The sequence below is a fragment of the Hippoglossus hippoglossus genome, chromosome 16 (assembly GCF_009819705.1).
Source record: "Hippoglossus hippoglossus isolate fHipHip1 chromosome 16, fHipHip1.pri, whole genome shotgun sequence".
In the NCBI taxonomy this organism is placed as follows: domain Eukaryota; kingdom Metazoa; phylum Chordata; class Actinopteri; order Pleuronectiformes; family Pleuronectidae; genus Hippoglossus; species Hippoglossus hippoglossus.
The window spans coordinates 17092428-17105367 of record NC_047166.1 but is presented as its reverse complement, the minus strand read 5'-3'; the positions used below and the strand labels follow the sequence as shown (position 1 = coordinate 17105367).

At 38.7% G+C, this 12940-nt stretch overlaps 1 protein-coding gene across 1 annotated transcript in view; it reads right to left on the bottom strand.

Annotated features, from left to right (window-relative positions):
* Positions 1 to 12940, bottom strand: part of adcy2a (adenylate cyclase 2a) — a 54696-nt gene that overhangs the window by 8371 nt on the left and 33385 nt on the right. The window contains exons 9-19 of the mRNA XM_034611677.1: positions 12784 to 12916; positions 12525 to 12701; positions 12378 to 12421; positions 12111 to 12191; positions 10232 to 10301; positions 9972 to 10069; positions 9745 to 9829; positions 6460 to 6597; positions 5292 to 5402; positions 5003 to 5187; positions 788 to 872 (exon numbers count right to left, since the gene is read on the bottom strand). Of these exons, the coding sequence (XP_034467568.1) occupies positions 788 to 872; positions 5003 to 5187; positions 5292 to 5402; positions 6460 to 6597; positions 9745 to 9829; positions 9972 to 10069; positions 10232 to 10301; positions 12111 to 12191; positions 12378 to 12421; positions 12525 to 12701; positions 12784 to 12916 (1207 nt within the window). The remainder of the gene's footprint in view (positions 1 to 787; positions 873 to 5002; positions 5188 to 5291; positions 5403 to 6459; positions 6598 to 9744; positions 9830 to 9971; positions 10070 to 10231; positions 10302 to 12110; positions 12192 to 12377; positions 12422 to 12524; positions 12702 to 12783; positions 12917 to 12940) is intronic.

The following is a 12940-nucleotide window of genomic DNA, read 5'->3' as shown; positions in this document are numbered from 1 at the left end:
CCTGCATCTCTTGGCTAGTAAATATCAGCGGCCTCCTGAGTAACAGTGGCCTTGCTGTTGTAAATCTGGCCCTGAGAGGCTGAAGGGAAGCCAAACAAACTGGCCTCATGATGATTCTCTTCCAGTGCGACACAGCAGCCAAAAACATTTACTGTCCTATCAGCTGTGCAAAGGTGTTATTCATCTACGAGATAAATGGGAGCTTCTATTTTTCACCAAATAGATAATAGAGGAATACACATATATATATATATATATATATATATATATATATAAGCACACATCTGCATTTAAATTTAATGCAACCTGGAACCTGACCTGGGTGTAATCCACAGTTGATTTGCTTCTGCTGTGGCAAACACAACATTAAACTCAAATGTTTCATGCATGGGTTAAATAAAGCTGCTTTCAGACATGCACTGAACTCCAGACATTCTCCTGAAATTATCCGGAGATGCTGTTTGTGAGAATGCACATGTCAGTCAGTGGCGTCAGAGTTTTTCCCTCTAGGCCTCAGATTTTAAACTCCTGGTGAGCCACAGCAAAGAATACAAAGATACAACACAGGCCATAGCACAGGGGAAAATAGCCATTGCAAACTGAGAGGTAATCATGAAAAAAGATGAATCAAGAAGAAAGTACAGTGTGTAATAAAACTGAATGTGTTCAATGAAACCAGACTGCAAAGGTGATGTTGGAACTAAGAGCAAGGCTGAGCTGTGATGTGAGAGTGTGCGGCAGAAGACAAGACGATAATGTCATTCAAACTATTATAGTGTGGACTTACCTGTCTGGCAAGTACGAGCAGAGTGATGAAGAAGATAAAGAGGGAGATAGAGCCCATCTTCTTCAGGTCTTTGAGAACGCCTGGTCTTGAAGGGCAGAAAAAAAGAGGAAGTAATGCGGTTTGTGAGCGGAAAAAGAGAGAGAAGACGAAACAAAAAAAAGGATAAAAGTGGGTGAAAAAGTAAGAGATGCGATCATTTAATTAAAAATCCAGATTGCAATCAATAGTCTGTGTCGTGTCACGTGATTGGTCAGCAGACCATTCGATTCCAGGCTGTCACTTGTTTGGCTGTCGCTTCTGCTTTGCTGTGACAAGAGCTTGTGGACATGCTACACGCCAGCGGTCGAGAATCCCTGCTTCAGCTCCACTACAAACATTTCTTCATGATATGTAAAGATCCAGCTCTTTAAATTCACTAAACTCTCGTCTGTCCAACATCATTTCAGTATCCAGGGCAGAGTTATAGCTGAGCAAGTTACGGCTGTTGTGTGTTTGTATTGAACATGCACGGAAGAGACCATTAAAAGCGTCATATTATATTCACATACTGATTTGGATACCGCACATGCTGCACACACTCAAAGCCCAAACCCTAATGTATTATTAAAATGTTTTTTAAATGCACAGATTGTATCGTTTAAATTTACAAGGAAAAGTTTTTATATTTAAAAGCAGTGGAGTCCAATCATCTACACTTCAAGTTGTGAATATGTGATGAGACTCTTTTCTGCGAGCACATTTTACATATTAATGGACTTTCACTCTTATCTGGGGCAGAGCTGAGCGGACCAGAGAGAAAACAGCCTGCATGTTCAACCCTTTCCCTGGTCAATCGTCAAACCAATTCTCGTCACACTGAAGACAGACACGAGGTTCTGGGGGGGGGGATTGGAGACAGACAGGAAGCGCAATCTGTTTGTCTCTCTAATGAAAACTCTTTAAACTGACAGCTCTTATTTTATCATATTATTTTTAAATCCTGAAATAACCAAAGCTTTTAAATTTTCCAATTTTCGAGTTTATATTAAATAATTTCAGCTGCTTTGAACATGGAACTCAATCAATAGAAAGACAGGAAACTGTGCTCCTGTGCTGGAAACCACACAGTTTAGCCTTGAACAGATGATTGATGATGAGCATTGTCGACTGATGCTGAGGACACCATGTTTTCAGGTGTTTAACTCCGAAAAACCTTTTATTTCCGAGAGCAGCTTCCAGCGACTGTATGAATCAGAAAACGTCCTTGTTTTTCAGTAAAACCACAACAAGCGCTGTCATAATGTCCAAGGACTTGTTTCATTATTTGCCGTCAGTGGCGCCGCTCCAGGATTTGTCTGTAGATGATGTCATCACTCATCTCTCCTGGCTGCTCAGATTGAGGACAAGAAGGTTAAGTCTACTTTATTCATTTACTGTATAATAATGCTCACTTTAAAAATGGCCTCTTCAGGTCTCTTTTTGAAGGCAGCTGATCTGTTGTACTGATCCTATCAGTGAGTTCAGTCATATACAGACACATCTCAGTGCATTTCATAATTTAGGAGGTTAGGAGCATACATCACACTAGTTGATGCTAAAATGAATTAAAGTGGACACTATCTAATGTAAACTAACTTTGTATCTGAATCAGAACAGGCACTTTCCAAGTTTGTGTACACGTACAAGCAAGTATATCTCTTCATTGAGTTTTGCTGTCAAATCAGCTGACGGAATAAAACAACCACATTGGCTACAAAGACCCATTTCAATTACAGCTCTGCTCAGTATGTGGCCTCGCTCGTCTCCACGTGGTGTTTGTGACACATCCATGGTTCAGGAAATCTCCCTTAAAAGGCCTCAAAGAAAATGGGTTTAATTACCTCATTATGCAGTTCATCCTTATTAAGCAGCTAATTCCCCGAGCTGATGGCAACACAGAAGGCTCCAGGAATCAAGTGTGGAATATAAAATGAAGTGAATGCTCTTAAGAGGGGAAACGACTGTGGCATGTGAGGAGTATTTTTATAGTGTGATAATCAAAACTCAGTTGGTGAATATACTAAACATGACTTCTTTACTATTTCTCACTAATCGAAATAGGTTTTTCTTTTAGTCGCTTTAGTATTCACTTATTACGAACTGTTGTCTTTGTCTCTTAACTTGATTTTAGCCTCGGTTTGACGTTAAACTATTTTTGAGTCACAAATGTTTTATTGATAAGTGTTTGTGTCTCCTAATCTGATTTTAATGAATTTAAATTGAATTAAGTGTTTATTTATCATATATTGTATCATGTCTTTCGATGTCTATAAAAGGTGAAATTAAATATATTTAATCCAGTCAGACAACTCACATTCAAATGTTTATTGCAACAGAAGAACAGGTTAGTGTTTGGCGTCTAGGCTCCGACTTAATCAGGTGTCGCTCCATTAATAATAATAATAATAATAATAATATCCTCATAATTTGTATTTCAGTTGTTTATCTGTTAAGACTGATGCTGCAGATTGTTTGTTATTCTGACTTTATTGGTTTGTTTCCTACAGTTTGACCAAGATGTTGAATTCACACACTTGGTTTAATACATTTGCCCTATAACTGAAAAACTGTCTTATAAAATGAATGTTCCTCATTATATTTTTTAATACATTTTCAATAATATGACGCCCCCCCACATTCTAAATAACAACTTGCAATGCTACACCATATTCAGACGACAGAGACATTCCTACAAACAGCCAGAATGTTACATCTAAACTTGGCTGTAACTCCCACACTTAAAGGTGGAGAGATCCTTGAGACTATATGACCTGACAGACTGCAACTTACTCACATTTGACTCAATTGTCTCAGCCACACAAACCTCATCATCACTCAGTACAGACTCTGACGTGACATTTACATTTTCACTGACCTTACATAACACAAACGCTCGCCACTCTTCCACCAAAGCTGCAGGGAGCCCACCCGAGTTAATGTGATGTGATCAGACCTCACTGCTGAGAGGTCAGACCAGTTGTGTTGCTCCGATCACGAATGGTTTGCTTCTTTGGTTTAATCAGTGTAATCAGGTGTTACTAAATGTTGTCACAATTTGTTGTCATTGCAACAAATTGAATGTGTTGGTGAAAGTGAGCGGACAGGGAAAGTATGTGAGGAGCAAACAACAGTGAGGAGATGAGACAAGATCATTTAGTTCTGTGAAGTTTTGCTCTGAGAGGCCGGACATGCTCCGCTTTCTCCCAAAACCATCCAGAGTATTAATCAACTGTTAACTTTTAAGTTTATTTAGGCGTTATTTCGTTTTTTCTCAGATGGTGAGAAAGAATCAATACTGATTTAATGAGTTGGCACGACTTCTAATAAGCAATACTTTTTCTGATATACTAAATGGGTGTAGCTATGTTTAGGGATAGGTTGAAATAATGCAGGCTACATGCACTCTGGGTGGATTACACCAAAACTGACTTAATGATTCACATGTAAACTGTTTATATTTTCTATTTGCGAGATGTTGCTAAATGCAGGTGTGAAGGAAAATCATGATCAAGTCTTTTTTGGTCTCAGTCCCAATACCAAGTCTGATCTGACACTGTTCTGTACACGGCTCTTTGATAATGAGTTTAGTGAATTTTCTTCGTTTTCTATTCTGGGCTTTAGAGCCACTACAAAACAGTGCATATATTATTTTGCACAAAGTTTTCCTTTACATAGTTGCCCAGGTGCCTCTCATTCGGAGGCTTGAGTCCTCCCGCAGTGGCCGAAGGTTCAGATCCCACCCAGCCCTTTGCTGCATGTCTTCCAACATTCTCTGTCCCCATTTCACGCTTACTGTCCTATTAATAAAGATGAAAATTCCATCATACATGCCTTTAAATGCTCGTACTATAGAGTTCCTTTGTAATCCTTGCAGAAAACAGTTAAATAAAGAATAGCAAAGACAGAATCAAATTTTGTTTTTGACCCCAAAACCCCCTATTCTTTTTCAGTTCTTTTTTGTTGCCTTTCAAAGAATAGATGAATGATGAATGAGAAAAACAGGGAACACAACTCTTTGACTTTGAAATTGATCACTTAAGTCAAATTACATCCCACGGTATCAACAACAACTAAGCAACAACTCAACATCACTTCCTTTTCTTTTCTCATGCCACATCATCACTCTTCACCCATGTCAACTCCTCATGCCTCTCTCACACACCGCTGAACCATATCTGTGAGTCACTGTGCACCTACCTGTCCAGACTCTCAGTCCTGTACAGGAATCTGCTATACTCATCCAGCAGGGACGCGTGTGTTTGCAGAATGATGATGTTGTAAACAACGACAGCCGTCAGCATAATTATCATCTTCAGCTCATAGTTTATCCTCAGGAATACTGAGCAGGAGATGAGGCCCAGGATGCAGCTGTAAATTAAATACTACACAAGCGAAGAAGACACAAACAGGTTGATTAGTTCAAGCTTTATAGAAGAAAAAATGTATTTATAGAGTTGTTATCATAATAACATTTACTTTCACTTACAGGAAGGTAGAAATTGTTTTTGTCGGTCAATTGTCCGTTTGGGTAAAACAGCGTTTCATTGGATGAATTGTAAACAGGAACTTCAGCCAACACACTGTCTTCCAAAAAGAACTAGAACAAAAAACACAAAAACACAATGTCAGGGTTTTTTTTTTTTTTGGGTCAGTGATAAAAATTCATTTTCAAAATGTCTTTTTAAATCCACCACAGGAAAAAAGATCAAACCATTGAAATGCAAATGCGATTCACATGCAATTCCTCTGTCCGCTTGCCTTGCACATCAGCTTGTGAAAAGACAAACTGGTCTACACTTTACTTGCAGGAGGAAGATAGAATCTTGTTAGCTAAGAGGCCAGTAAGTGACAACCATTCAATGATGTCCTTTAAAGTGAACCTGCAGGATAAGATGAGGATTGGCTGCCGCGCTGAGCAATGCCAAGTTAATTTCGTCCATCCGCCCGGAGCGACTGACCCACGTCAGGTGAAAAAACACGATTTTAATCTCTGGAATCGATTTGTGTGAAGGTCTAAACCAGGGTCCTGACACCGTGCACCGCCCCCACAAGCCTCAAGCTACTATCCCACCCTTATTCAAGCCTTTTTATTTCTGCCTCTCTATAGAAATAAACCTCTATCCCTAACAGCGTCCAGTGTCCCCTTATCATCACAGGAAAGTCTGGCATAGTTATGCGGGGATACAATTTTCATTTTAGATTTTTTGAAAAACAAATAGCTTAACAAAACAGAACATTGAGAGGTAAAACATTTTCTGTAGTTCATTGTGTGGTTAGAAATCCAGGGTGTTTGAAGAAGGAATGAAAAGTATAATATCATTTAAATACTAAATTAATCCACAGCCCTTGACGGTGAGCGAGATATATTTACTATTGTGGCAGTACATCATATTATATATCCAAAACATACAGACATAGAGATATTTTTTATATTAATGCAAATCTTTGAATAATACAACATTTAAAAGAAATCTATGTAAAATCTGTTTTTTTACTGGCTATCTACAGCAACATGTTGTATTCAAATACCTTTTGATTACACGGCAGTAACAAATAATGGAGTGTTTTGTGAAGGGTTGTGATACTTCATTTCTAGTGAATGCCTAATTGGTGTTATCGCTCCCCGACGGCAGCATCTACACATAAAGGCTTACCATGTTGAAGACTGCCATTATGAGTATTAGAGCCGTGGTTGTCATGGTGAGAGTGATGCGGGGCCATGGCTTGTTGGCAATAATGACTGATGACCGCAGCAGCCACGTCCAAGAAGTAGAGGCACTTTTACTGCAGTGCTGCAGGGACACGTACACACAACAACACAACAACACAACAATACAAGAACGTATGAGTCCAGGTACACAAGAGGATGCTGAGATACTGAAGGCTGTAAACATGTTTCTACACAAAGAGAAGAAGCAGAGAGGCACAAAAGCTAATTTGGACTCATCAGAATAAATTATATATATATATGTGTGTGTGTGTGTATGAACAGACATGTACAAAACAACAAATTGTCTGTGCTCAGTAAGGCCAATTTAAATAATAGCAAATGCATTAAGTTAAGTAAGTACATTGCATCACAAGTGCTCATCGACGAGTTCAAGAGGCATACAATTATGGAGAGAGGGTCCTATCAACTTGACGGTGCACAATACAATCTATTTGAAACTACATGCAATGAAAGCAATGTCAAATGACAAGTACAAGTGTTTCCACCATGTACATAATGATCAGTGCAATCAGTACATACAGCCACCAAATAACCCTTCCTGTAACGATAACTTAATCATAGCAGCAAAGACCAAGAATTACCGCACTGTGGTTGTATGCCTCCGCCAACCACTGCAGTTTTTTCCCCCCAGATTCATATAAGGTCACTGTGACCTTTGACCACTGAAGCAAACTCTATTTATCTTTGTGTACAAGTGACAACTGATCGAAAGTTGAAGTTATTCCCTCAAGCAGTCAGATATCACACTCAAGAGGCTAAAAACTGTTTTTTAAAGCCACTGTGACCTTTGACCACTGAAAGTTAATCAGTGACTCCAAGTGAATTTTGCCAGATGTGGGCAGTCCTAATATTTTACATTCACAGGCACGTGAGGTCATTGTGACTTTGACCTTTGACCTCCAGGCACCAAAATCTAATCAGTTCATATTTGAGTCAAAGTGAAGGTTTGATATAAATTTCAAGAAGATCTTTAACATGCTTTGTGAGGCCACTGGACCTTGACATTTGACCTTTGACCATCAAATGAAACCAAAGCTCAAGTGAATGTTTATACCAAATCGAAGCGTTCTGGAGATATCGCATTCACGAGGCAAAAAATGTTGTGCTTTGTGTGGTCACAGTGACCTTTGACCACGAAATCCTATTCAGGTCATCCTTGAGTCTAAGTGAATGCTAGTGACACATGTAAGGAAATTCCCTTTGGAAGTTCCTGATATATTGAGTTTAAAACATACATGGTCATGTGACCTTGATCTTTTTGACCTTTGACCAACAAAATCTAATCAGTTAATCATTGAGTCCAAGTGAATATTTGTACCAAATTATGAGGTAATTCCCTCAGGGCATTCATGAGATATTGCGTTCACAGGAATGCGACGGATGGACGGACAACCCGAAAGCATCATGCCCCCGGCCACTCGCTATCGCTGGAGCAGAGGCCTAAAACCTCAAGGGGCTACTTACTGTCGTTCCCCCTAACCTCACGATCACGAACCCTAAGATTCAGTGTGTCGGATTTAGTGGCATCTAACAGTGAAATTAATTATAAACAACCAAATAACCCCTCGCCTCACCATCCACCCCTTCCACGCCTGTGGGAGAACCTAGGATTGGCCTTCAGGTAACGTGTTTGGTTTGTCTGCTTTGGGCTACTGTAGAGACAAACTTTAGGTTTTTATAAACTAATGACAACATCATTCTGAATACTACATTATATTTCTACCAATAGATCTACCTGAAGCCTACACACTGGACCTTTAAGAGCAGTAAACACTGTGTAATCAATCTTGTCATATTAACTGAAGGGCCACATACAATATTATTATCATTTTGAAATGCTTGTATAAGGTTTATTGCTGAGTTTTTATCCATAGTTAATGTTATTTTCTTCTCCTATTTGTTGTGCTGCGTTTTGCTGAATGTGTTTCATTACAACACGACAGTGAGAGTCCAAATAATTTGCTTGATCATCTCAGAGCAGTATCTGAGCATCACTGACGCCGAGTGGATGTGACATTTGAGTTGCCCTGGGATGTACATTACAATACAATACAATGAGCTGTGGATGAAGGACTGGTATGTATGAGCAGGATTACTGGAAATAAAAGCTAGTGGGAGGCAATGTTGTTGTGAAAAAAAAAAGGTATTTGCAAATGTTTTTCACCTCTCGACCTGTACTTCAAATAATAGAAGGTATGAATAAAAACAAAAGATGAAATACAGAGTAAGAGTCTGACAGGGTTGATCCAAGACGTCAAGATTCATTCACAGAATCAGCAGAATACTCAAGTCAGTGAATCAAAAAATCTTGTTTCAGCTTTCTCCAACCCTCCCTCCAATAAGGTGACAATGTTTCTGCATGAAATGCTCAGTAGCTCAATACCTATAGTGTGACTAACAATGGAAAAACTATGTGCATGCATAGGAAAAACCTTCTGGTGTTCTTCAGCTGATAAAGATGAACTTACTGAGTTGCATAATATATATGATTTTAAATATTAATCTCTTTAGCCTTTAATGTTCAAATCCTCCATGGACCATATTATTGATTTTCAAGTTATGTAGTCCTCATTTAATTTTCTTTATGGAAAAATATTCTGATTTAAGTCACAGTGAATATTTCACATGTTGAATAAAATAGCCATAGACATGTTACAAAGATGATCTTAAGATGAAAAAAATGCATCTTTTTTATAAAGTAAGGTCTATGGACTCCATGTTGACTGAAGGAACCACATAAAGTAGATACATGACACATGACTCAAATCTACGGAGCCCCTCTGGTGACATTTAGGAAAAAAAAGGTTAGTTTGACACACACAGTCACACTGTGTTCCAAATGTTTGTAATCAATAATCAATAAAAACACCGGGCCCTATCCTCGTGGGCCACGGCGCACTGTGCAAAGTATCCAGTGCGCAGGGAGCGTAACCATGCACAATTGTGTCTTAAATAAATGCATCACAAAGCAATTGAGTACATAGGCTGTCAAAGGGGGTTGGGGGGGGTTGGTGTGGTGATTTTTAATGCACAAGGTCAAGATTAGTTTTTACCACAGGACCACACCAGGCACTTGTGTTAGAGTAAGAGGGACTTAATGGGCCGTTAAGATGACCACAGGGGCACTTGGACCACTCATGTGATCAAACACGTTTTAACATAGAGGGGCACGAGTTAAAGCAGTGATGTAGAAAATGGATTTACTCACCATAAAGTGCCCGATGAAACAAATGAAGATGATTAAGGAAAGGACAAGAAAAGCCATTCCAAAGGATATTCCCAAGATAGGTGTTCTAAAAAAAAAGTTGACAGAGTTTAGTTGACTCAAACATTTATGTCCTCAAAAGTTTTTAAATAAATGTTATCAACAGAAATGAAAACATTATGTCAACAACAATGTTTTGCCTTCGATAGTTTGAAATAAAGCACACATACTTTGGAAGGACGAGAATCTGCACAATGAAAATGCAGAAAAAGATCAAGCAGGCGCAGGTGACGTAGTATTTAAAGGCAGGCAAGGTTGTTGCTCTGTACTGCAAGATTAAAAAGAAGGTTAAAGGTACCACAAGTGTAGGAAAAAGAACAAACATTAACAGCATGTTCTGTAATTCGCTTTTAGAAACACTACACCAATACGCATTTATACGTATATAACAAGACAAGAATTATAATCATGTAGTTCAACTGCCTCTTACCTCCTTCTCCAAGGTTTTGTTGTGAAAGAATAACGATATTCTTTGGATGTCCTCAGACTTTAGCCACTGTCTGGAAACATATAGAACGTATAAATTAAAACATATAACTTTATAATGATAAAGTACAGTTTTATGCAACATTTCAATATTAATATTAAATATTGTGCAGATCTTTAAATTGAATAATTTATTACAACCCCAAGAGAGAACAGACATTTCAAATGATATTAATTCAGTGTTACATTATATTTCTTAAGAAAATTTTTAATTAAAACCATAATAGTAGCTCGGACAAAGGTTACGTTTTGCACACTTCTACTTGTAATACACTCAGATCTGCATTAACCTTATAAGCTTTAAATCTATGGGACATTTTAAAGGCCTAAAGGAAAACAAATGAAACAGATTTGTATCTCTGTTTGCTTTCATGTATGCATTACAACACATTTGTTGTGTTGTAATGATACAACACATCAAATTATATTAAGCCATTCGTTTAATGTTTGTCACTGAATGAATTTTCTGCACCACATTAAAAATCTAATCACAAAACAGAAAAAGGGAATTAGTGTATGTTCAGTGTAACCTGCCATAACAAAATATAAAGCTCTGTCATTAGTTTTCACAAGGAGGTGATGGGAGTTTTTATTTGTTTAAGTGGAAGAAACCTCATCAATAGAATCCTATCAAATTGGAGCTTTGGGCATGTGAGCAAACTAATGAAAAAGATATAAACTCGGTTTTAAGAGCTGGATTATTCTGCAGGAGACAACAAACCAACACTGTGATCGTCTCAGGTGAATTCACAATTGGTCTCACCCATAAAGCTTATGGTCGCACCATCAGTAAATGCTTCCTGATCTTTAGAAGTTTGACAGTTACAGTGCGCAATCTTTCAGTATAGAAATTCTCGATCTGAAGATTTAAAGATGTAAAAACCTGTGTGGTGATAGATTGTTAGACCACAAGTTGTGTTTTGACAAAAAAAAAAAAGATCCAAAGCAGACTTCTAAATCCACCATGAACAGGTTTAAGATTCAAGCTGAAGCTTTTGAAATATAGCTCTAGGCCAGGATTCGGCAACCCGCGGCTCTGGAGCCGCATGAAGCTCTTCAGCCCCTCTGCAGTGGCTCCCTGTACGGTGTTGTGCATGAAAGCGTTTGTTAACGATGAAGTGAAGGAATCAGTTTTCATATGATTAACGTGAACGTGAGTGATGTTCACACTAGCGAGAATGAACGTAGCTCACGTTCAACAGTGGAAACAGTGAAACACAGAGTTTCTCTGGTCACAGCTGCTCAGTGATCAGAGCAGAAGCTGCAGTTGGTTTGTACAGAGCTGGAGTTTCTGTTTCCTCCTCCATTCTGACCTGCTCTCACTTGAACTAATAAACACTCATCACTAGTTATCAGGACCTGATCAGTACATGAAGTAACTTAGTGTTTGTTTGATTCGCTCCAGAGTTTATGAGGCTGCATTTAAACATCATGAAAAATGACTCAACATTTTGTTCTCAGTACAACACGAGACGCTCACAGTCAGGACTCAGTTTTAAAATGAGCGGAGCAACACGAAGACATGATCCAACACCATCGATTAATAATTCAACACATGATCGTAAGTTTGTCACATAAATCATCCCAATGAAAAATGGAACAAATGAACGTGAACTAGTTAATTTTTGGAACCGTGAACTTAGTTCATTTTTTGTGTCTGCAGGCGTTGTATGTTGATGCGTTGTTTAATTTAAAAAGCACAGACTTTTGTGTACACTGTTGCTTTAATGTTGCCATGTTTCATCTGTTCTAAGTTTAGTAGACAGCATATCAAATCAGTATGAGAATAATTTCCCAAACTTTCTAATATACTACACCCTTACTTTTGTGAATTTATCCCATCAAAGGTCCTTATCATCCTCTCGTTAAATTCCTCCTCAAATCTTTTCTTCTGAGACTTTGTCCTGTTAGGGGCGACAAGAAAAAGACACAGATTGTCTTTTAAGTGCACGCAATATTAGTCACACACTTCAAAGCCTCTTGCAGAAGTCTACTCTCATTAAACATCTTGTCATCAGACTGCACTGTTAAGTAGTGAGGATGATCCTGCCTAAGATAATTGTGCTGGAGCTGTAAAATGAGCAGCTTGCCTTTCTGATCTCCTCTGGAATTGATACTGCCCCATCGGCACATCCTAGACATAGAGCAAAAGAAGAGAGAACGGTTAAAAACGACAGCTAAACTTCTTCATCACTTAGATATCAATGTACTGTGTGGGTAGAAAAAAAATGACACACAGCAGTGTTGATCTTCCCGTTCTCATTAGTCATGCTGTCTCTGTGGTGCATGTTGGCAAAGGGCTTGGCTGCTCCCCACGACTCCAGGTAGCGGGTCATCCTGACTGAGGCCCTCATCTTTGCTCCGTACACAGTGTGTCTGGGACGGTGATGGTGCTCTGGGCTCCGGCGCTCCACCTGGACAAACATGGAAACATGTATTATTTTATTGCATTTTATTCAATGTCCAATGTTTATTTTGTTCAATGTGCTTTGGAACCTTTGGGTTTATGACTAAATAAGTGATGACTCCATGTTCCTTTAGGTAGGGGTCCCTTTCCTGTCCATCCCCATCTTCCACCTTATAGGAACCATTTAGGTGCTCCAGTGTCACTGAAGTGATGTGGACTCGTCTGGAACAAACCGAAAGAACAATC